Source organism: Pelodiscus sinensis, chromosome 1 (genome assembly GCF_049634645.1).
Source record: "Pelodiscus sinensis isolate JC-2024 chromosome 1, ASM4963464v1, whole genome shotgun sequence".
NCBI lineage: Eukaryota > Metazoa > Chordata > Testudines > Trionychidae > Pelodiscus > Pelodiscus sinensis.
Genome location: NC_134711.1, coordinates 144250256 through 144274550, shown reverse-complemented (window position 1 = coordinate 144274550; position 24295 = coordinate 144250256). Strand labels below are relative to the sequence as shown.

Genomic DNA, 24295 nt, shown 5'->3' with positions numbered 1-24295 from the left:
GACATGGTGGTGCACAGTGTGCAGGGCAGGGTGGGAGGGTTGTGATGCATGAGCAGCACATGAAAAGAGGAGAGGTGTCCCGCAGGGAGTGGCGGGTCCTGTTCCTGCAGTGGCACAGGGGCAGCCTGTAATAACTGCACCAGGAGGTGCAGCAGCAGGTCTAAGTGCTGGCAGCTGCTTTCCAGCAGGTCCGGCTCCATGGCTAGAGTGCTGTGGTGTCCGCAAGGGCAACTAGAGCAGGCAGTGAGAAGAAGTTTTGCTGTCCCTTGAGAAGGTAGGCAATGGTGAAGAGCCTGAGACACGGCTATACAGGGGAGTCCCTTTAAGCACGAGCCTCAGATAGCCTCAGGCAGCAGCTCCAGGAAGTGAGTACTGTTCTGATGTCCTGTCCGAAATGCTTCCGGGGGGCCTTAAATGTGATTGAGGCTCCAATCAGTGTGGACGCTCTATTTCAAAGTAGCTCAGCGCTATTTCAATGGGCATTTGCAGTGTGGACATACTATTTCGAAATAAGCTATTTCGGAGTTTTTATTCTAAAATAGCATATTTCAAAATAAGCATGCAGTGTAGACGTGCCCTGAGAGACTAAGCTGCCTTGTCCTCACTAGGATGATACCAGGATAGCTAGCCCAGCTTTTGTCCTAGTGTGGCTGAACATTTTCTAGGGTGGCGCGGCTGGAATGCAGAGGTGGTAGAAGCAGCTCCAGAGTCTCTGTCACTTTCGGAGACACAATGACTCAAACAGGCCTCTCACATCCCAGTTCTGCTCCCAGCAACAGCTGCACTCTCCCAGGCAGTTAAGTCGCACAGTAAACTGCTTCATGGTACTAAAATGAACAATCCTGGTAGCTGAGCATGAATGTTTGCTGAGGCCAAGAACTGTTTCCCCCTGCTTTTGCAAGGGGTTTAGTGTATTTCAGGAGGCATCCAGCATCTTTAGGTTGTTGGGTTGGTTTTTATCTTTGCTTGAGGTCTTGCCTTCCTTCCTTCCTCAGATATTTTATTCCCCCATCCCCATCCAACTCTGGCTACATACCCGTGCCGAATCCTTGTGGCTCATTCTTCGGCAGCAGCTGAATGTTCTTCTGCTTCTTACATTTTTAAATATTTCCAGGTCTTTTAAGATGAAGGATTTACATACTAGATATGTATGCATTCCCAGAGATGTTCTGTGATCAAAAAAAAAGCAGCTCACTTGTAAAGCTAAGCCTGGGTTAACAGCCTGAACCTGAACCTGAACCTGCGTGGGTTTTGTAAGAGCTTGAAATCCAAACTTGTCTTTTGAGCCACATTTTGCATATAACACAGTCAGCTAGCTTTCTCTCGCTTTTTTTTTTTTTTTAAACTAATGGGTCCAACCAAAAGCCCTTATCTCAACACACATGCTCTAGCTCATTTCTGGGAGCCTGAAAGTCTGCCCCACAGCTTAATTTTGCTGCTCTAGTGTATCCATAATCCACAATGTCCTGAAATGTCTCATGCTTAACCCTCAGAGAACTTCAGCTAAGAGCCGAATGTGGCCTTTGTGTAAGGCCCAGCTCCTGCCCTGACAGAGAAGGCACTCGAAGATCTAACAGCCCCTTTCTGGCTATTTTCAGCCAATATGAGTTGTCATTGTTTCTTCTTTTCACATGCCAATGACTCCCCTCTTCGGGGCGAATGCCCTTTCCTGCCCTGCCTGTCTCTCCTTTGCTACCAGTTTGCCTCCACTTTTATGCCAGAAGGCAGGTCAAGAAAGGCAGCCGCGAGGTGTGTCTTGTTGACATGACTAGGTGGACTGAGTTCTCAGACAGCCGGGCAAGTTTCTACAGAGGCTTCCCTAGGTACTAGGTTTAACAACCTGTTGTCTGGGCAGCTGGGGAAAGCAGCCACAATGGAAACATGCTTAGGTGTGCAGTCGTCTTTGTTGTGAGAGAGAGGCAGGACTCGGTCATGCTGTAACAAGTTCTTCCAGCACACAGTCGGTTCAGGATTTGCCGTAATTTGTATAGAGCCAGCTTTCAAACCCAGCCATTTGCAATCAGGTAAAAATGACTTGTTGGAAAATTCGGAAGCATTCTCATGTGTTTCAACAAGATGGTGGCTGGGATAGTATCTACATGGCTTTCGGTATTATTTACTTGATTTCTTTATTCATGGAAAGCTTGATAGTCAGTTGCGAGGTGAACTGGATGTTATGGGCAAGTTTATAAGATGATCTTGATGGCAAGCAAAGAGTAAGAAGAGTATAAAGAGAAAACCCATGAGCAATATTGCTCATTGGCTAACTTTGATCACAGTCAAGACAAGAGTGTATGATATTTAGTGTCCATGTGACTGGTGTGCTGGTTATATGCAAGTTGCCACAGAAATTTACAGGAAGCTTATTCTCTTAACTTTTCCTAAGGGAAAGCAAAGTCAAGTAAGAACGCCAGAATGGGGGCTTTGATTAAAGTGGAAATAAAGCCTCATGGAGAGCTAGACAGGAAATCATTTCCCATTCCTGAAGAATTTTGAGATTTTGATGAATTTTCCCATCCAAAATTGGGTCAAAAAGGCAAATCTCAAATTTTTCTGAACAAAACAAAATTAGCTTTCAGTCAAGCGAAAATATGTTTGGATAATTCCAAACAAATAATTGAATATAATAATAATCCTAGTAATAATAATCATTTGGATAATTGATAGTCCAATTTTTCAGACACTATTTGCTATACATTAAATTTTGAAACAAAAAGATGTTTCAGAACATGTGGAAATATTTTGTTCTGAAAATGCCACAATAGGGCACTCAACATTTTTCTCATTTTTTTTAATTACAAATCAGTTGAAACTATCCCTTCCCCATTAATAGTGTCAAGTCTCAAGAACTGGCATTTCCCAATGAAAATTTCACAACCCTTTCTAAGCCCCAGCTCATCTGGTGGTGTGGACAAAGTATGTTTTCTTTGGCCTGAAGTAATTATTTCAGTAAGTGAACAGCAGGTCAGACTGCAGAGTTTACAAAGGGTTAGCAGTTCCATTTTTTTTTTCAAGGAAGAGGATGGATGTGAACAAAAAGTAATATCACAATGCACTCAGATGCATTGGTACTAAGAATGGTACACCCAAGAAAGCCAATTTATGATTTTAGTTGGGTTCATTGTATTTCTTTATCATTCATATGTATATGTAAAAAACATCAAACTAAAATGAAATGCTGTTTCTCATAATTGTTTCTTGTGTGTGTTTTTTTCTAGCCTGGTTTAATTTTTTCTTTACTGTTAGAAATGTAGTGACTAGCTATCTTTTTATTTCTCTCCTGTTATTTTTCAAAAAAGCAGACTTCAGCATGCAATGTACTACTGAGGGAACATACACTAACATCATGGAAACATCATCAATATATTGTAAGGGGCTGCCAGGAATATGGCCTCAGATCTGGAAATTTTAAACACTTAAAATAAGGTTGATTTTGTGAGAGCCGAAAACCTGTGGCCTGACTTTCAAAGTTGCTGAGCAAGATCCACAGCTCCCATTGACCTCAGGAGGAATTGTGAGTGTTCAGCGCCTCTAAAAATCATGCCACTAACATATTTTTGTTTCCTTAATGGGGAAAAAAATTATGTAGTGCTTTTAGGGTACATCTAGACTACATGCCTCTGTCGACAGAGGCATGTAGATTAGGCTACCAGACATAGTAAAATGAAGCGGCGATTTAAATAATCGCCGCTTCATTTAAATTTACATGGCTGCCACTCTGAGCCGACAAACAGCCGATCAGCTGTTTGTCGGCTCAGCGCGATAGTCTGGACGTGCAGGTGTCGACATCAAAGGTATTTGTCGACCACCCAGGTAAGCCTCCTGGGATGAGGTTTACCTGGGTGGTCGACAAATACCTTTGATGTCGCCACCTGCGCGTCCAGACTATCGCGCTGAGCCGACAAACAGCTGATCGGCTGTTTGTCGGCTCAGCGCAGCAGCCATGTAAATTTAAATGAAGCGGCGATTATTTAAATCACCACTTCATTTTACTATGTCTGGTAGCCTAATCTACACGCCTCTGGCGACAGAGGCATGTAGTCTAGACGTACCCTTGGATAGCAAAACAGGGAGACACAAGCATTCATTCATCACATTCACCAAGATCATACAGGGGATAAAGTCTCAAAACACCACAAGGGCACAGGTCTGTTTTATAAAAACTCCAGTTTAATCTCATGGCTGAGACCTGGCAAAACTTAGTTTCTTAAAGCAATAAAAGGCACAAAAGCAGGCAATCCACTGGGACAATAATGCTTAACAAAAATACAATCCATCAGGACTAAAAGCAATAATCAATAATCCGTAAGCCAGTCCTCTTCACATAGCATCAAATTTCCAACCTTTCCCCTGACCCAGAGATGCAGGAGCGAGATGCAAGCTTTTTTGGTGTCTGCACTTACCACTGGTCCCGAAACAGGACTTGGCTACGGTTTCCTTCTTCCAGGCTCAATCCAGCTCCCACTGAAGTCAATAGCAAGCTTTACATGCACTACATCCGTAGCTGAAGTAGGCTCAGTTATTACTGAGCATTATGTTAATCAGAATCAGGTTAAGACTAAACAGGGTTTGGATCAACTACAGGATCTTACCAACCCACGTATGTTTATTTCTGAGGGGGAAGATGGCAGAGACATAAAAATCAGGGAGCCCCAGCGAAAACGTGATGTTAGAAAAACTCCATCAGCTACTTAAGAGTCATGTTGTTTTGAGGCTTGCTGATTTATCCTGTCCTCTTCTAGGACCCAGTTCTGTTCCCACTGGCTTCAGTGAGAGTTTTACCATTGACTTCAATGGCAGTAGGATCTACCGTTAATCCATGATTGACAATAAAACTTATCTAGCTTGACCTTCCTGTGCTGGTTATAACTTGTTCCTGTGCTGGTTATAACTTGTTCCAGCTCACATTTCTCAGCAGTAAAGAAATTTTAATGGAAAACATTATCTGTACATCAGCCCAAGTTTCACAGATGTGATGGATCTGTTTAGACATTTCCTTCATTTTTAATTACACTTAATATATTTATATATAATGTTCTTTTATATATATATATATATATAAATTTAACACAGTATTTATCAGTACAGGCATTTTACAATCTAAAGAAAGAAAAGGTTTCGATTGCACTTTGGACTCTGGCACGGCAGGCTGTGTTGTAGGTGTCTGTTGCAGACCTTACCTCCTCCAAGAGCCCTAACGTGCTGCAAGACCCCATCAAAGTGCTTCACCCTTTGCAAAAGGAGTGAATGGGATGGACAGTCTAAGTTAATATAGTTTACCATACAATGTATAGTCCTAGCTTCTGTTTGTCTCCAAGAACATGACCGCACCAGTTAGTCCTATGCTTATCAGCACCCCTACCATGGAACCAGATGACCCCCCCCCCACACACACACCAATATCCCTCCTTTTCAGCCAAGTGGTCTCAACATTCAGCATCGCTCTCCTTCAGCCAGCTGACCTCCACAACACACAACCTATAGGTGACCTCCCAAACCCAGCTCCTCTTCATCCAACGCCACTCCCACTCAGCCAGGTGACTTCCATATCCACCAACACCCTGCAATTAATGGGAGCTGCATGTGTCCCCTCCTTGCACTCTATGGAATGGGAGGTGCCTCCTCTGGGTATTCCTTGTCCCCTCTTCTCGATCTCTTGAGCCAACAGAAATATCAGGATTGCGCATCAGAAGCCACCTGCGAATGCTAAAAGAGAGGCCCTCACACTCTTCCCAGGATGGTTGCAACTGCAGCCTTATGCTTTAATTAGGAAAAGCATTTTCATGCTAATAAAACCAGGCAATAGGCACCTTCTTCACACTTAGGAAGACCCTAAATTGTGGGATGGATGTCTCTCCCGCGAATGCTGTTCCAAGGGTGCAGGATATGCTGCACATGGACATGGAGCAGAAATGCACCCAAAAAAAGGACAATTAGTACAAATGTGCTGCACTGTTACAACCTACCATGATTCAGCTGCACCAGGGTAAGCTGCAACAGTGCAGTTCCCTAGTCTAGACACAGTACTACCAACTGCACAGTACTACCAACCCTACAGCATAGCTTGGACCTTTTCTCTAGTCTAGAAGCAACACATCTGAACTGATTCCAGTTCCAAGCTTCATGAACTCTGGGGGAAGGTTGTCTCCAGAGCTGAACTTGGCGACTTGGGCTCAGTTCTACAATCAGATGACATGGATCATTTAATCTAAATCCTCCCAACTCTGCAGAACTTCTTGATCCAAACTTTGTGACACAGGACTATCTCCGAGTGCTCTCTGAAGCACATAACTAAGCAATCAATTTGCAAACACCTACAAGATAATAAGGTGATAGGTAGGGGCCAGGTAAGGTGATAGGTAGATTCGTCAAGAAGAGATTGTGTCAAATCAACCTCATAGCTTTATTTGACAGCGTAAAAAGGCTTGTGGTTAAGGGTGATGTGGTAGACATTAGTAAAGCTTTTGATATCGTCTCACATGACTTTCTCATAACAAACCAGGGGAATATTACCTAGAGGGAGCATACCTGGCATAAGGCAGGTGCAAACCTGGGTGCATCATTTCCACCATTTAACTCTGCAGCAATGGTTAAAGCCTCCACCCAAGAGGAGCTACCCAAGGATACTTGCATATATATAAAAGCAGCCCCATACTGCATGGCATTAAACAAAAGCTGGAGAACTAGCTATGCCCTTAGTTTAGTGGGGGACTGTGGAGGGTTTTGCACAGGCAGGGAGCAGGAAGTGATCGCTGCTGTGGGGCTGCATGTTTAGGCCCAGCTCCTGCAGAGCTTACTCAAGTAAAACCACCGATGAAGTCCATGGGAAAGCCTGAAACTGGGTGAGGATTCTAAGCTCTTTCCAGACTACTATCCCATTGGACTTTATGGATTTGATTCTCCACCCCCTTGCTCCCTGTGGGGGCTTTTATGTCCGGGCAAAGCCAGAGCCAAAAGGTAAGATGATGTCAAAGGGCAGAGCATTCTGATTTGGTCATTTGTCTTCGCTTTGCACAAGAGTAAATAACAACATTGGATGCCAGGGGATGGGGAATCATCCCTAAGTTCTTGATGCCTCCACATCTCTTGTCACAACCAGGCCAACGACACGGACGTTTACTCTCCACCCAGACCGAACAGCTCTATTGGCTGGATTTGTAGACCAGTGGCCACTTCACCTGAGGCACTGAAAATAAAGGTGCCTTCAAACAAAGATCTAAATACAGACAACTAACACATGTGAGTGAATTCACAGCTCCGGATGGGAGCATCTCCTGATAGTCAGGGCCATGGGAGCCACAGCTCTGCCCTTCCATCTGCTCAGTTACTCTTCCTAGCCCATGCTAGCTAGCAGAGGGAGTATGAGTTCTAGGACTGGTAAGAATAGCCCTCACAGACATCATTACTAGGACTGTATCAATATTGGTATCCCTTTCTAGAGCAAGGTCACTAGTGATATTCTAAGTGCTGAGACACCGAGAATAGTACATTGTCATGCACATGCCTCTGGTTGCACAGCAGCAGCTGACAGATGAGCCTGCAATTAACCTTAAGTCAAAGACTTTGTAGCAGAAGCCATAATCCAGTTCCTCTGGCAGCTGCCCCTGTGTGACTACCTATGGACAGTAGTGACAACAACCTCTCAAGACAGGTTAATTTCAACTGAATTCCCTCCTGGGATATCATGTATATTGCTCCTTCATTCTGTGCAACAACAAATCATCCTCTCTACCACATTCCCACTAATCAGTTTGAAAGGCTCCAACGGCTGGGGAGGTGAAAGTCAGACAGGCTTTTAGTGAAATTTCAGGAACACGAAGTGAAAAAGTAGCAAGGAGCCATTGGCTGGGAACACGAAAATCAGGAGGAGAGGGGGCATTGACCAAAGGTGGGCTGATCAGAGGGTTCTAGTGAACTTGTCTAGCTGCTGGGATCCTATTGTGCAATTGCGGGTGAGGAGAATGACTGAGGAATGCTGTGAACAGGTAAGTAAGCCCTCGGTGATGGTGAAGACTGATAATCTCGTCCTTTGTTTGGCCAGAACCTCCCTTTCACTCAAATAAGCCTGGATGGCCTCTACCACACTGCAACCAGTGTGGCAGGTGCAAGCCAACCCCCAACCAAATGTTGCCCATCAAATAAAGGAGGGGGGTCTGATGCAGAACAGCCCGGCAAATGGGAATCACGAAGCTGAAAGGAAAACTGGACCTATCTTATTCGGGCACCTTCATTCCAGCCATTGCACATTCAGGGGCAGCAGGTCTGTGTTACAAGAGAACAGCTGTAGGCAGTGTAGGCAGTGTTTGCCATTGGAATCTCTTTAGGATAACAAACTGTGTGATCTTTACAGGTGAGCTTTACCTTCCCATGTTCAGCTATCACCACTCACCTCTGCAGTTTGCTGATGCTACCCAAAGCAGTAAAGCAGGATGGCTGGACAGTTAGTCCTGCATCATCACCTGAGGGTGGGTGAAAAATGTACCTATTTGATCTTACCTCCTTCCCGTTCACCATACCCAGGACCATCACTGTTTTTTCAGTTAAAGGGTGAGTCTTTCACGTTAGAAAACAAGGCGGCAGAAAACAAACTTATTTGGGATTTTTTCCAAACAAGAACATGGGGTTGCAAGAAAAGGAGAAAGGGAGACAAAGAGAGTAAGAACATCAGTAACAAAATGCTCTGGAGGAAGAAATAAAGGATGTGTGTCCTTCTTGCATAGAATATTTATAATCATAACAACAACAATAGCACAGTTGGTCTCAAGGAAGGCACGCACTGCTGTCTCATCCACCAGGGAAGAGGGGTGAGATGAGCTTGCAGGGGTTATTCTATCTGCCTCCCACTTCTCCCATCCAGAATCACTGACCTCCTCTGGGGCTGGTAAAAGCAGCTGGTGGAGGTCTCCAGTCTCTGGCCATTTTTGGGGATGGTCATTTTGTTCCGCAGAGTGACCCCCTCAGGCGTTATCTGCAGGTTCCCTGACAGCTCGCCACAAATGGTGTTTGGAGAGTTGATCTGAGAGGGGCTTCTTATGGGTGATAACAGCACCCTGGAGTCTGTTGAGGAAGATGGATGGTCCATGATGGGGAAGGGTGGGCTGAAGAGGATAAGGCTCTGAGGCCTTCCTGGTCTGGATCTGTAGGAAGGCTTGGAAATCCCTGATGGCCTCTCCATTTTTGAGGACTGGGGGCTGTCTCCTGCGGTCTCACCCTCTGAAGTGCGCTTTCGGCGCAGCACAGGTGCCTCCTGGGTGGAATTACAACTGGAGAGGGAGAGATCTGGCAGGGGGGTAAGGTTGCCCTGCCTAGAAGATGTTGCACCCATTTGCGCTGGGTCACTGTTTTCTTTCTCCTCCTTGGCTTTTTTCTCTACCTGAGGGCTCTTTGGGGGTTCCAGCTGTTCCCAAGCTGCTCGGTGGGGCTGCCTGCTGGCTGAGTGGGCTTCTGTTTCCTTCTTCCCCAGCAATGCAGGGATGTCACGATCCGTGTTCTGAGTCTGTAGCGGCTGTGGGACCTGTGTGTACTGAATCTTGGGAGGTATCACTGGCACAGCTCTGGCTTGGCACAACTTAACCATGAAAGAGGTCCTCACTGCCGACACACTCACAGGGGCAGAGTTACGACGCCCAGTGGCAGCATGGGCCACTGCCATGTAATCCAGGTCTAGCTCCCGGGGATCGAAGTGCGAACCCCAGGGGTTGCCTTTGTTCCTGTCAGGGTAGGCAGAAGGCAGTGACGGGACAGAATCGCTGCTCTTCACTTCTTTCTGCACACACAGGGGGTTTCCAGGCGAGGTGGGCACACCCAGGGTCTCAAACATGAAGAAATCAGGGGTGGGCAGGAGCGACTCCAAGTTGAGAGATGATGGCCTAGTTCTCACTTTCCAGGGCACGTCTTCGTTTTTGTTGTTACTCAGCTGCGACTCGTTGGCAGAATGCAGCCCTTGGGTGAGGGCAGCTCCTGTGGGGGGAGCGCCCTGAGGCCTGGATGGATCTTCATCTAGTTTCTTTGCCTGCAAGAATCCATCTGGGGTATTACAGTGTGGAAAAGGCAGCTCAGGCATCAAGTCCTGAGGGTTTTTTTTGCTGCCACCCACCTCCTTCTCCCCTGGCTCTGAAAGAGGGGCAGTGCACAGTTCCTCACAGCTGGCTAGCAGCCTCCCTGCTGCAGGCTCTGTCTTGCTGCTGAGGGCATCACTTGAGGCCTCTAGCTCTAAAGACGCCTCTCGAGGACTCAGACCGGTCTCCACTTGCTCAAGGTGGCTTGGCCTGAGTGGTGAGATTGGCTGCGTTTCTAAAAGCTCCCTGGTCCCCGAGCTGGGGCCACTACATGGGCGCTCTTCAGCTGCGCTCGTGAAAGGCGGTTGGATACTCCACACACTCAGCATCAAGTCTTTGCTATCCAGAGAAAAGCTGCGACTGAACCGTGGCCTAGCGGAAAAGCCCCTCTCCACGCTGTAGCTCGGTGACTGAAAGTCCTGCATTGCCTTTTCCTGGAGGCTCTTGAAGGTGGGGGAATGGAGCGGACTGGTGATCCACTGGTGATCCTCCCAGGGCTCGACCAGCTCAAAGCCCTGGACGTTATCTGCCCCTGCCTCCTCCTCTTCATGGTCGAAAGAGTCCTGGGCTCTCTTAGCCCTGCTGCCCTCCTTGGGCTGCTGAGCTCCAGCTCCACTTGCCCTGTGGGATGAGATCTGGCCATCTCCTGCAGTCATTCCGTCAGGCTTCCCCTGCTGGATCCGGACTCCATCCTGGCCTCCAGCAACGCCATCCTTTTCCCTGGGAAATAGGGCAGTGTTGCCTTCTTCCTTGTGTTCTCTGGTATCTGAGACATTTTCTTTTAAAGGATTCTCAATGAGCTTCTGCTCATCAGAAAGCTTCTGGTCTTGGTGAGGAGGCAGAAGATCACTGCTGATATCCTGCGCCACGAGATGGTTCTTTGGAGAAGCTGTCCCAGGCAGGGCAGTATCCAGTTCGGGTGTGTGAGGAGCACAGCCACACTGTGCTGCCACTTCAGGTTTATGACCCTGGAGACCACCTGGCTCCTTTGCTATTTCTTTGGAAGTGGCATCAAATAAAGGCAACTGAGATGTGACCTGGGGGGTTCTGGCTGGAGTTTCCTGTTTGGCCACTGTCATGGCAAGCACATCACCAGAAGAGATGCCGTCTGTTTGGGATGAAGCAAAGGATTCAGGAGTGAGGGCTGAGTGCACTCTTTGCTGAGAAGGGCTTGTCTTGGGGACTTCTGCAGGCAGGAATGAAAGTTCCTCTTCAGATTCGATAATTCTGAGCTCCTGTTGAATCTCCGGCCACAGCGGTTCCAGCAGGGCACTGGCAGCATCATCTTCAGCCTGAAAAACACCAGAAATGTCATAACCTGACAGCAAGCATTCCAGTCTCCATGTGCCCATCTGCATTCTGCCCACAATGCTGCCTGCAAGTGCCCTCTGGGAATAGTATCAGGCTAGCTGGAACGCTGGCACACATACCTGTGCCACCAGAAATCTGGTTAAATAAAACAACACCTTGCTCCTATACAGCATTTTCATCAGTGGATCTCAGAGTGGATCTGTAAATGGGGAGTAGGAAAAACGTGAGGCACCGGGCAATGAAGATCATTGACAGAGACTCTAAATTCCTGAGTTCCAGTCCAGTGCTCTCTGTCCACGAGGCCACACTGGCTCCCTTGCTTATGCTTCTATGCAAATAGGTTTACAGAGGAGCTCATGGGGAGGGCGGGGAGAGGGCTGGGACTCAGGTCTGGTGGCAAGGGCCCAAAAGTGAACTAGCTGAGAAACAACATCTACAATTCCTCAGACTGCCTCCCACCCTGCCCCGTGAGATAAAGAAATGCCAGATGCACACTGGAAGGAATAATTGGAACTACTCATGCATGTTGCCGAGTGCCGCTCATCTGTAACCACTCTGATGAAAGATCTGGGATCACTGAGTGACTCAGTGGAAAACTCCACTCGGTGTGCAGCAGTGACCCCACAAGTGTTCAGATAAGCAGGAATGGAATAAAAAAAATCAGACTGGGAAAATCACAGGTCTGATATAGGATATGGCAGAAGTAGGGGGAGGAGGGGCAAAAGGATTAGTCATATGGAGAGGCTTCCAGATGGAGTGAGAAAGTATCAACAGGAGGGTATAGTTAAGCAGCGGGTAAGAGAGGACATGACAGCTGCATACAGAATAGAGAAGGTCAATCAACACCTGGCCAACCCAAGCTCTTCTTAGCCAATATTACATATGAAGTTCACAGCATGAGATTGCTCAAATGTTGACTCACATGCAGCGCTTCCCAGGCCCCAATAGCAGTCCCTAGCAAGAGGAGGATACTTCCATCTCCCTTGGAACCTTTGAGGCAATAGCTATTCCTTCCCTCAAACCTCCTCCTTACCAGCTCTCTCAGAAACAAGGCCTCCTCTCCTTTAACCCTTGGTGTCTCCTGCTGCTGGCTGTCTCCCTCTGTGGGGTTTTCCTGCATCATGAGCTGGCCTTGCTTGATCTTCCCTGCTGAATGCAGGCCTGCCGGGCATACCGGTGTCTGTTTTAAGTCAGGGTTCTGCGCCGGGGCATGCCTGCCACTGGTGCTGCTGCCAACGCCTAATACTTCCTGGTTTTCCATTGCTGCCTTTGGAGTTTCCAAGACTTCAGGCTTCTTAGCTGCCATCAGTTCTTCAGTAGTAGAACCTGGATTAGAAACTTCGATCAGCAACATAACCCTCTCGCAAGACAGGGGATGCAGCGCACGGAGATAAAAGACCCAGGTTAGGTTCAACCCATTCTAATGGATAAAAACCAGGTTTCTTCAGTACACTGCTTAGAGTCCCCGCCAGCATGGACTGGGCACTGCTGTCAGGAAGTTCCTACAACTTGAGTCCCCCATTCCCCTACCCCTGTGGAACAATCCACCCCGCACTTGTCCCCTGAATGCCCACGCACTGGAGGCCACTGAGCGTCTCCTTGTCCCACGTGGTCCACTGGGAGCCCATCATCTCCCCATGGCTTTGCTGACTGCACTGGATGAAATGGCCACCCTGGACCTGGGCCGCTACCAGGGGCCACCCCACAGCCCTGCAAGCTCATTGCTGGGATTAGGCACTGCCCACCTCTACTAGTTTTACCTGCTGCAGCCTCGGCCCTAGGCTGCTTCTCCTCCCAGTCTGTGGTCTGTTCAGGCCTGGGCTGGCCATCCCCTTCCAGTGCTATGGGAGTGGTGCTGTCCGGCCCCAGAGCGGATGATTCCTCCAGGCTGGAGAGGGCAGGCTTGTCCTTGGCAGGCATGCGGCACGGGGTGCTGTTGGTGCTGATGACTGCAGACACCCGAAGGGGCACGGAGACGGCGAAGGGCTCCGAGATGTTCAGGGCTTTGCGCTGGTGCCGAGGAGAGGCTTCTAAAGGGAAGAGGCTGCTGGGGAAGCCTGATTTGGCAGCAGTGTCGGAGGTGTAGAACATGCGGCATGTCTTTGGGGAGGTCTGCTCGCTCTCGGGGTCCTCCGTGGCCCGAAACACCTTCAATTGTTCAGGGGGCGGTCTCGCTTGGGCGGCCCTGGGGGCAGCTTTGTCCCCACTGAGCTCGGAGCCGCCCTCCGCCCCCGCTGGGAGCCCCTCACACTCCCAATCACTCTTCTTGCTGAGGTCGCCAGAGCTGCTTGCGCCTCCCGTCTGCGTTTTCATCACTGGGATGAAAAACCCGCCAGCGGCGACAGTGCGTTTGAACCGGCCTGTCTCATCCTCCCCTGCGGAGAGGGGACAAACAGAATTAACAAAGGGAGCAATGACATCAGAGAGCCTTCCTCCATGTGTGGAGACAGGGTGGGCCCCACTGAACACCCCCAGACCATCAGTATCTCCAATACAAGCCAGGGACAGGGCCTACGGAACACCCCTCAGACCTCTCCCACAGGGACTCCACTTTACCCATAGAGGGCAGCTCTCACAGGTAGCTAGAGCTAGACAGAATCCCCTCCATTGGGAACTGTCCAGGATTCTCACTGGTCCCAAGCATCCCAGTGTGCCTTTGTCAATCAGCCACATCTGGGCCTTGCTAAGTGATTGCAGGTGCCAGGCACCGCCTCATCCTCTTTCCAGGCACAAATAGGGACCTCATTCCCACTGGAATAATGCAGAACTGAATGAAGCCCATTGTACTGGTAACAGATTGTTCATACAAGTACGCCCAGAGGTATATGCCAACATAGAGGCACAGAGATGGGGCAGAGAGCATGCACACAGTTATGGTAATGCATGGCCATGTCGAAACATCCAATGGAAGCACACAAGAGCATGCAATACTCAGAGAAAAGTAAACACACACATAGGTGAGTGAGCATGCATAGAAACAAAAGAGCCTGGCAGCACATATGCACACACATGTGAGAGCTAAGACTTCACAGGCCTGTCCCATAGCTTGGCAGCCCTAGGTATAGGCTGTCGGGGTCTCACCTTCTACAGGCACGGAGCACAGTGAGTCCATGCTTTTAGCAGGTCGAATAGTTGCTTTTTCTGTGGAAAAATTAAGTTTAGAAACCTACGTCAGCTCCTGGGACTTGTCAATTTACAACCTAACTGGAGAACACAGCATAATTAAAGCCAACAGAATGACCAGAGGGTGGGTTAAGGCAGTGAAAAGACATTTAGGCTACGTCTATTCCGCATCTTTTGAGCGCACCCGTTATTTCGAAATATAACGGGCTCACTATTCCGATATCCCTGTAAACCTCATTCCACGAGATGTAAGGGACGTGTCAGAATACGCTTTATTTCAAAATAAGTGCTGTGTAGACAGTGCCAAATTTTGAAATAAGCTATTTCGAAATGACATCGAAATAAGATACGCAATTTGTGTAGCTCAAACTGCATATCTTATTTCAAGCTATGGTGCAATGTTAATGCACCCCTAGTGTCTCCTTTTTAACAGGAAGCAGCCTGATCTCAGTGCACTGTTTAGCATAAAGCTGGGCCTAGAAAGAGCCCCAGGCTCCAACAACACCCTTATATTTTGGGAGAGGCCAGGCCTTGAAATGAACATTGCAGATCAGGTCCTTGACTGGTTTGGGATGGTAGCATGTTGAAAGTATTCCTTATCAGAAAGGTTGGATGGTCTTGTGCTTGAAATAGTGAGCTATTCTAAGAGTTGTCATAGGCTTCCTATTTGACCTGGGACTGCATATGCAAATCACTCAGGATGGGTGTGACTGCAGGAGTGCAAGTATGTTGTCAGAGATGAGCCACAGCCTTGAAGTTTGGAACAGAATCCGAACTCTCCCAAACTTCAAGGGGGTTTGGTTTCAGAATTTTGATCTAAATTTCTAATTCTTATACAGTGCCAGCCATAGAAATGGTATGCAATGTTGGCAACTCGAGTAAGTTTATTGACACTTTTGTTACTAAGATTTTTTCGTAATGCCCCACCTCCTAGATTCATGATATTATGTGAGACTCAATCCCGTCTTAAAAAAGAAAGAAAGAAAAAACATGTTTCTCGCCATGATGATAGCACAGAAAGCTTGAACAAATGAACCCTTAAGGCTCCAACAATGGTCAGCTAATAAAAAGAACCTCAAATGTTTTAATGTCCTTATTTTTAAACCAAGTTCCTTATTTTGGTGCAGGAGTGGGGGGGAGGGGAGCGGAGGGATGGGGCTTAACCCCTGGGCTTGGCAATACTGGCTATGTTCCTAGGAAGCACAATAATGATTACATTTCAGTGCAGGAGAATCTAGAGTTTCCTAATGCTGGTCATTAAGAAAAACATCTTTTTTCCTGTAAACTCTGCAAATGTGATCTTATCAAAATACCAAGAGACAACAAACATGGGAACTCATGATACCAGTTTCTACAAAGACACTTTGGTTCTTTAATGCCCTGTAGACACAGAACAGCCTTTATCTCAGTATCACATGGAGCGTGTTAGCTAATGGCACATGGCCAAGTTATGAGGGATAATACTTTCAGGAGTGCAGCTCCCCCCTAAATCCACTCCAGGGTGTTACATGGATCCAAGCCATCCAATACAACACTTAAGGCCCAAATCTTCCATGGTATTTAGGCTCCTGAGACTAAAAAGCTTTGTAGAACTGGGACTTTGTACCAAGTACCTCCTAGACCCAGATTAGGGTGCTAGGCAACGAGGTGTATTCACCCCAGCATCACAACGGAATGTTCTGGGTTGATGGTCCCTGGCTCTCATTGCCTGGCATTGCCATACTCAAATGAAAGGCCTATGATGTGACTAACTATAATCTGGCCACCTATTTGACTCTAGACGCCTTATCTGACTTGCACCCCAAATCTGAATTCTTGCAGCACGGACATCACCAGGTTATATATTGTATCGCTGCCACATCGGATAGGAGCGATTACTGGTGGAGAGAGGAAATTAACTGACAAGCTGGCTCTTACCAGAGAGTTTCTGCCCTCTCACAAACACACTCCCATTTCGACTCAGTTTTGACTTTGAATCTGATCCAGACCGGCCCAGGTTAAATATTGACTTCCATTTCTTGGATTTGCTGGACAATTTTCTCCTGGAAGAGAAAATGCAGATGAGATTAGTGCCAAGTACCCAGGGCTGAACACTAGTCCTGGTGTGTCACAGAAACCCTTGTCTTCCCCACTCCCCTCGGCTTCTGCTCTCTTTTTAATTTTGGGTTTTGCAAGGCAAACATTATAAAAACCTTATGGCAGAGGTTTTTAAAGGGTCCCTGGGGAGTTAGGCCCACAAATCTGTGACTTTCAATGGAAGCTGGGCACTCATTCCCTTGGCCCCTTTGAAAAGCTCAGTGTAAAATGTCAGAAGCACCATATCTCATGCATATTCTCCTTTGTATGTGTTATCGTGTGGATCTTTGTCTTCGTCTCCTTGCCTTACTCACTCTGTTTATAAAGCATCAGCCTGGTCTTCTCCTTCCAACACTCCCACCTCCTTGGGTGCAAGAAACTTCTTTGCACCTCCTGTTGCTGGACACAGGCTCCCTGCATCTCACCCTCAACAACCCTTCTTGACTATCAGTATGCTACCGGGAAGAGGATGTTAGAGGAACAGAGCCCCCTCTGTTGTGGTCCATTCCCTTGATAAGGCGAGGATAGGGGTCACACTAGGGGTATGTGTGAGGTATCCTATTTGGGGAGTGGGCTGCCTCTGTACCTCTTCTCTGTGGCGGGTAGTCCTCTGCTGTGACTATATGAACTGCTAAGGTTCCTTATGGGTCACTAGATTAGCAAATCTCCAATGTTCATATTCTACTTAGATTAGATTAATAATGCTCTCTATCTATATCTACCTGCCAATTATAGCAAGGTCAGCTGATTTCACACTTCCTCTCAAAACCTGTACCCACTTATACACATCTTTTAGGGTACTCCTACACTACTGGCAGGATTGGAGCAAAGGGTACATGCAGATACACGATGCAGTGAAAGGCAGGCTGTGTCCACACTGTGGTGTGTAGCTACATGTCTATGAAAGGCTCTGTCAGGGAAGAGATCATGGAGAAAGGCTCCAGCACTCCCCTGCTATCTCTCCCCCCTTTGGAGTGATTCCTTTTCTCAGCATCTACACTGCTAGTTATGCCCATGCTCACGAGACATGCAGGATGTGTACTCTACACACCGCAATAAGTAGCATGCCGTGTCGATGTACTCTTATTAATACAACAGGAGTCTTATTTGCCCTAGCAGCTCGGCTCTTTGCACGAAAGAACATAGTCAATTATGCTGGACTAGTCAGATGGCCACGCTGCTGTTCAGGCAAGCCACCAGTAGGTGGAGCTCATACAACAGATGTTTTTCAACCAGGTTGGGCGGATAGAAGCCAAGACAGCTGCCTTCCAGCGTGGGCCCGTGTGACTCAGGGTAGAGGAAGGGTGGAAGCATAGAATCATAGAAGACTAGGGCTGGAAGGAACTTCAAGAGGTCATCGAGTCCAGTCTCCTGCCTTCACAGCAGGACTGAGCTCCATTTAGACCATCGCTAACAGCTGCTCTGAAATATCTCCAGTGATGGAGATCCAACGACCTCCCTAGGCCATTTATTTCAGTGTTTCACCACCCTGACAGACAGGAAGTTCTTCATGAGAACCTGGAGCGTGAGGGAATTTGTATGGTCACACTTTCGATGCTTGCAAGGAAAGACTGCTCCCTTCTCCTTGGAGAGGGCAGTACAGTAACCCTGATGGTGGTGGTACGTTCATCGATAGGTGGCGAAGAGGCTCCCGCTGTGAGGGGAGTGGGGGAGGCCAAGGGGGAACATTCTGTCTGTCGGTCACAGAACATTTCAAACGACTACAGTGGGACACAGCTGGTCACTGCCAACACCTGTGAAGCCACTCCAGCTGCAGGGGCAGGTCCCAGTGCTCCACCCACAGATTATGTTCCGCACTCATCCCCCGCCTTCCCACACCGCTCACCGGGAAGCATCATCACTCCCCATCCCCCCTGTGCTCTCCTGCAGCCACGATGCAGGCCCAAGGGGACTGAGCATGCCATGGAGCAGCCGAAGGCACTGCTCTCCCTAGCTTTGCCTCAGCCAATGCTGCACACAGCCATTGGGCATCACTAAAGGCACGACATGTTCTCCTTCCATCAGGACAGGAGGCTTGGGGAGGGGGGGTCAAAGTGGGACAGATCCACCCAACCCATGATTGTGGAGAAACAGGTTTTCCTCGGTTTGTATTTCAACTTTCCCTGGGCACATACTTGCTGTCGGGTAGGTCGACGACAGTGTGGAAGAAGGATCCAGTGACTGGGACAATTTCAGGCAGGCTGTTCTCTCGTCTCTCCTTACGGGCAGGATGGCAGGCTGACAGACTCCGTGCCTGAGCTTCTTCCAGGCTCACCAGTTTCATAGGCAGAGAGGTAGAGGGCAGGGTCAGACTCTTCACAATGGGCACTGTCTCTGAAAAGGAAAAAAAAAATTCCAGCCCTGAAGGGGGCACCTAAGAAAAGTTCTTGTGTATTTTCTCCACAGGGTCACTTCCTGCAGGGGGAAAAGCACTTGCACAGGGATGCACTTGTCCAGTGGGTCCTCTCCATCAGACTGCAGTGCCTCTCAGCAAGGCCCTGCTCGCTAGCCACACTCTGGGTTGCGCTGGCTGTTGCTGAAGCCTCTCAGTATGAAAGATGTGTTCCTTCAAAACACCTGATTCCCAATTCCTCTGAACTTTGGGGAAGTTCAAACCCAGATGCCAAATCTGCAGCTGGTCCTCCCCTCTACTCTGTAGTCTTTCTCCCTGATTGCTTGGAAGGAGGGGGAGATTGAACAGTGACATTATTTTTTCCTTCCAAATGAATTCTAGTGAGGGCAGAAGGACAGCCATGGAGTGTGAAGGACTCAGTTTACACAAGGGCTACGTCTACACTGGCCCCTTCTTCGGAAGGGGCGTGCTAATTTTGAAAGTGGGAATAGGGAAATCCGCGGGGGATTTAAATATCCCCCGCGGGATTTAAATAAACATGGCCGCCGCTTTTTTTCCGGCTTGGGGAAAAGCCGGAAAAAAGCGTCTAGATTCCTACTTTCACATAGAAATAAGAGATCCTCCGGAATAGGGCTTTATTCCGGAGGATCGGGCCAGTCTAGACGCTTTTTTCCGGCTTTTCCCCAAGCCGGAAAAAAAGTGGCGGCCATGTTTATTTAAATCCCACGGGGGATATTTAAATCCCCCGCGGATTTCCCTATTCCCACTTTCAAAATTAGCACGCCCTTTCCGAAGAAGGGGCCAGTGTAGACGTAGCCAAGCAGTAGCAAGACCAGCTTCCCACACACTGCCTCGCCCATGGGCCAACCTCCTCTCGGAGTGGGAGGGGTGCTCAGCCTCTGCAGTCTAGTGAATTTGTGGCCTAAACAAGATTGATTGACCAGTGCCAGCGCTGGTAGTTGAGTGAAATGGGAACTTCCCCACTAAGAATTGGACTAAGACAATGGATATATCCCTCACAGGACTCCACACAGCTGTTAGAAGTCAACAATGTTCAGTCACTAACAAAACATGCCAGATCTGAATGGGTGACCTGGAGAGCAAAGGCTCTGCAACACAGCACCAAACTTTTTATGGTGGCAAGTCGCTGCTCCAACATTTGTGCCACCGTGAAATAATCCTAGGGCAGGATTCTTCACTCTGCCGGCTCCGAATCTCTTCCGTGGGAGAAGAGAAGGCCACAGGCATTGTGTTAGCACTGGAAGAGCAGGGTGTCTGCAGCCCTGACCTGCAACTCTGAGCAGGTGGTTTTCAGCAGCAGACTTACAGGGGACATTACAAGTCAGGGTTGGTAGGGGACAGCAGAGCTGGGCATGAGGAGGTTGTACAGCCACTGCCCACGCTGTGTCTTACGCAACATGGCAAGTTCCCTCCTCCCTTTCTTAAGGGCTAAAATTCCACTAAAGTGCAACTAAAAAGAAAAAGGAATTAGAAAAATATAAGGCTGCCTATTTTTGAGGTTACATTAGACTAATCAGAATCAAGATCCCGCATTAAAAGCATTTTTTCTACAAGCCCCCCTCTGGGTAACAAGGGCAGTACTTTCTCTCTCTGCTGAAGTCCAGGACAAATTCTCAGTTTATGAAATAATGCCATTGCCTATAAGCAACAAACCCTTGGAGATGTGTGATCTGAATGTCATGCCAAGCACAAACGGTAGTTTTGGCCATGACTTTGGATGACAGGAAAAGCTAGGATTAGACATAACAAGGAGAGGGAGGAGAAGGCTGGTGATAGAGATGGGGACAAGGGTGCAAAGAGCTATAATTGAAGAAGGCCTGACATTCAGTGGCATAGCGAGGGGGGCACCAATTTAGCTTCCAGGCCACTTGCTCCCTGCAGACAAGCTGATGAGGCAGGGCCAGGCGGCAGGAGCGGGCACTTCAAAGGCCTGCCCAGGAGCCCACTGCCTCTGGCTCAGGAGCCGCTGCTGCCCCCACTATGTAGTTCGGTGCAGTTTTCCCTTTGCCCCGCCCCCAGGCACGTAACACCCTCACTACGCCACTGCTGACATTGCAATGAGAAGGGGAAGGTTTAGGGTCCTAGGCACTGGAGAGAAGAGTTAAGTTGGAGGGATACTGAGGGTAGCTATGGGAAAGGTCAGCATTGAGACTGGGAGAAATGTCATGCTGGTGAGAAGGGTGTTGATGAGAGGTGTCGGGATTAGTGTAGGGAGGGGCACTGGTGAGAAGAATGAAGGTGGGTTTATGTTTTGGAGGGAAAGATCGGGGATGTGGAGGAGAAGGATTTGAGGTGTTGGTAAGAAGTGTTAGGTGTGGTTGAAGTCCTTGTGAGAAGATGTGAGGGTGTCCATGAGAAAGGAAGGGTTGAAGTGTTGGTGGGAGGAGATGTGGCTAGGGTTAGCATGCGCGGAGGGGAGGCAATTACCATCATTCTCCATGGAACTGGTCGAGATGTTGTTGTTGAAGATCTGATCCACATGGTTCAAGATAAACTCAATTACCAACTGCTGGACTCGCACCTCTAGGAAAGCTGCATCTCCATTGCAGCCGACTGCCTCGATTTCCTTGGACCTGTACCACAGCGGGGGAGCAGCCATAAATACAATAAAAGCCTGTATCCCAAGATACAGCATGTGTGGGAGACAATTGCTTTGACATTCTCCAGTGAGCCATGGATGGAACCTTTCCCTAGTACAGCAAGAATGCCCTGGAACAGGAATTTTTTACCCACTGTTGTTCCGAATCTTGCTCTTTTCCCTCTTCCTATCTTTTATTTCTCTTTACCTTTCAATTCTTTGTTCTTTCCCCATGTCCTCTCCCACCTCTCCTTTTTCCTTCAGAATTGCTTTCTCCATTTCCTCACTCTCCTTTTTATTTTCACTAGTTTTATTTCTCAAAATCTTTTCTTCTATTTCCACCATTCTGCCTGCCTTCTATTGTCCGTTTCTTGCCCTCTGTCTGTCCTCTCTCTCTATTCCTTTTAGACACTATATCAGAACACTGGGACCAGCATCTTCTCAGACTCTGGATTGAGCTACAATCTTTGTGGTTTGAACTTATCCCTGTAAGATGGATCTAAGGCCCAACCATGAGAACTGAACCCCATCTAAACCAAGAGCAGATCCGAATTTCATGTCTCCGGTGTTTTCTTTTTCCTGCTATTTTTTATGTCTGCCTCTATGTCCAGGACCCTGCCTTCACTCCCCCCAGCACTCTTGCATTCTCAGTCTCTCAGCAGAGAAACTTTCCTTATCTTGACATGCCAAAGTGTTACTGAAGAAATTATCTCTGGGCAATGGATCCTTTGTAAAGTTAACAAGTAGTTTGTTAGATAACAGTTTGGGGCGTTGCCAAAGGGATAATAATGTATGGAGACTGCAGATTGCACCTCCTGCTTCTTTCTTGTCCTCCCCCTAGGGCTTGCATTACAAAGGAAAGAGACTTCAGGTAATTTGACAAGAAGGATGGAATCTGGAATGGAAAAGTCTGAGCTGTAAATGTCCACTTTGCAGTGTTCAATAGTTTCAATGTTTGATCCAATAACAGGACTGGCTCTCAGCAGAGATCTTCAGGCACAGTAAATTACAAATATCTTGTGAGACTAGCTAATGTCCACTAGCAAGACCTTCAGATCCAAAACAGATTTGGTTTGGACTCAAGTTTTCTAGCTCTAGACCAGTGTTTCTCAAACTGTGCTCCGCGGAGCCTCAGGGCTCCGCGAGACATCTCCAGGGGCTCCTGCAAGGCTGACAATCTGGAGACATTGATAGGTACAACACATACAATCAGTGGACCGCTGGGGCTCCGCATAAATTTTTATGCATATAAAGGGCTCCAGAGCCCAAAAAGTTTGAGAACCGGTGATCTAGAACATGCACCACCATCTCTCCTAGTCACTCATTGCTCAGTCCCATCAAACTTAACTACTAATATTTTGAAAACAGTTGCTTCAATCCCATAATGATGAGGAAACTCCGCATTTTTAAAGGGACACTGTTAAAAAGCCCCCCCCCCCTTTTTTAGAAATCCATAGATTTCCTTCCCTGAATATTATTAGTAAAATCTCAGGTTATTCAAGTTGGAGAATTTTAAAATCATATTTACTTTGCACTATCATATATGCTATTTATTTCTTTACATTTTTCCCAGAGGGATTAGTCTATGCCTGGCCAGTCTCTGTTTATTGTTTGGCCAGTTTCACACTCACATTAATGTTGAGGGCATTCTGTGACAAAAAAAAATTAAATATTCTGCATACAACAGTTTAAAATTCTGCAATTTTTTTTTGTCAAAAGAGCACTACATAATCATGCCAGTTAAATTTCCAAAATAATTCTATTTCAAAATACCTGTCAACAAATAGGTCTATAACAATACAAACACACATACATATCCCCCCAGGATTAGAAAGTTTAAAAAAACCCTATGGCAAACCAGTTCCTGTTTCTCTGCCTCTTCTCCCACCCCCAAACTCATCCAGGGAGACCAGACATCCACAACTCTTCCCCCAGAGCCCAGCTGTTTCCCCCATTCAATACACCTGAACCCCACCCTTTCAGAGCCCAGCTGTGGGGCTCCCCTAGCCCACCCTTCCCAGAGCCCAGGGATGCTTGGTCCTCGGCTTGCATGATATTTCCTGCATGCTGCCCTCCCCTTCCATCAGGGCATTCTGCAGCTGCCAGGAACCCTCTCCCTCCCTCATCCTCTGCCTGTAGCAGTGGACAGTAGCACTGCAGACCATTTCGGCGGGAGAAAGGAAATTCTGCACACACATTAATTTCTGCAAAATTCTGCATTACATAGCGGCACAGCATTCCCTCAGGACTATCAGTGCTCCAGCAGCAGCTCAGCACTGCTGCCCTAAGAATAATGTGAAAAGATGTCCTTATGTACCTGAGGAGATTGGGTGCCCACACTAGGGCCAGGTTCCTTGTGTGCATGTTGGTCATGTTGCTGAAGGAGGCCAGGTGAGTCAGATGCCTGATCAGGTATTCCAGTGTCCTGCAAACATTTGGTTTGGATAAAGAAACAGCCTTCAGCTCCTGTACACATGATCAAGTCTCCCATTAGCTGCTAGCCCCAAGAGATTACATCAGTCTGCCACCATGTAAGACCTGCTAATGGAATTCTCCTTTAGCTCAAGAGGTTTTTGGTGCTGGTTTCAGTCTCTCTTTCAGTCTATATCATCTGTATATATGAGACTGGCAAGATGGACACCACGCTTGAAAGCCAGAGCAGCAATTTGGGATGTCAAGGTTTATGAGCAGCAGTGCAGAACACTATGGACGTTGTTATTGGGGGTGGCTTCGTGGGAATTTGAGGAGAATGGACAGTAGGAAGCAGGGGGCTGC

At 47.7% G+C, this 24295-nt stretch overlaps 1 protein-coding gene across 1 annotated transcript in view; it reads right to left on the bottom strand.

Annotated features, from left to right (window-relative positions):
- Window positions 1-4150: 4150 nt before the first annotated feature.
- Window positions 4151-24295, bottom strand: part of ARHGAP31 (Rho GTPase activating protein 31) — an 81737-nt gene continuing 61592 nt past the window's right edge. Inside the window, exons 5-12 of the mRNA XM_075905776.1 lie at window positions 23838-23945; window positions 21370-21515; window positions 18704-18902; window positions 16410-16534; window positions 14451-14510; window positions 13130-13744; window positions 12403-12695; window positions 4151-11350 (exon numbers count right to left, since the gene is read on the bottom strand). Of these exons, the coding sequence (XP_075761891.1) occupies window positions 8825-11350; window positions 12403-12695; window positions 13130-13744; window positions 14451-14510; window positions 16410-16534; window positions 18704-18902; window positions 21370-21515; window positions 23838-23945 (4072 nt within the window). The 3' untranslated portion in view covers window positions 4151-8824. The remainder of the gene's footprint in view (window positions 11351-12402; window positions 12696-13129; window positions 13745-14450; window positions 14511-16409; window positions 16535-18703; window positions 18903-21369; window positions 21516-23837; window positions 23946-24295) is intronic.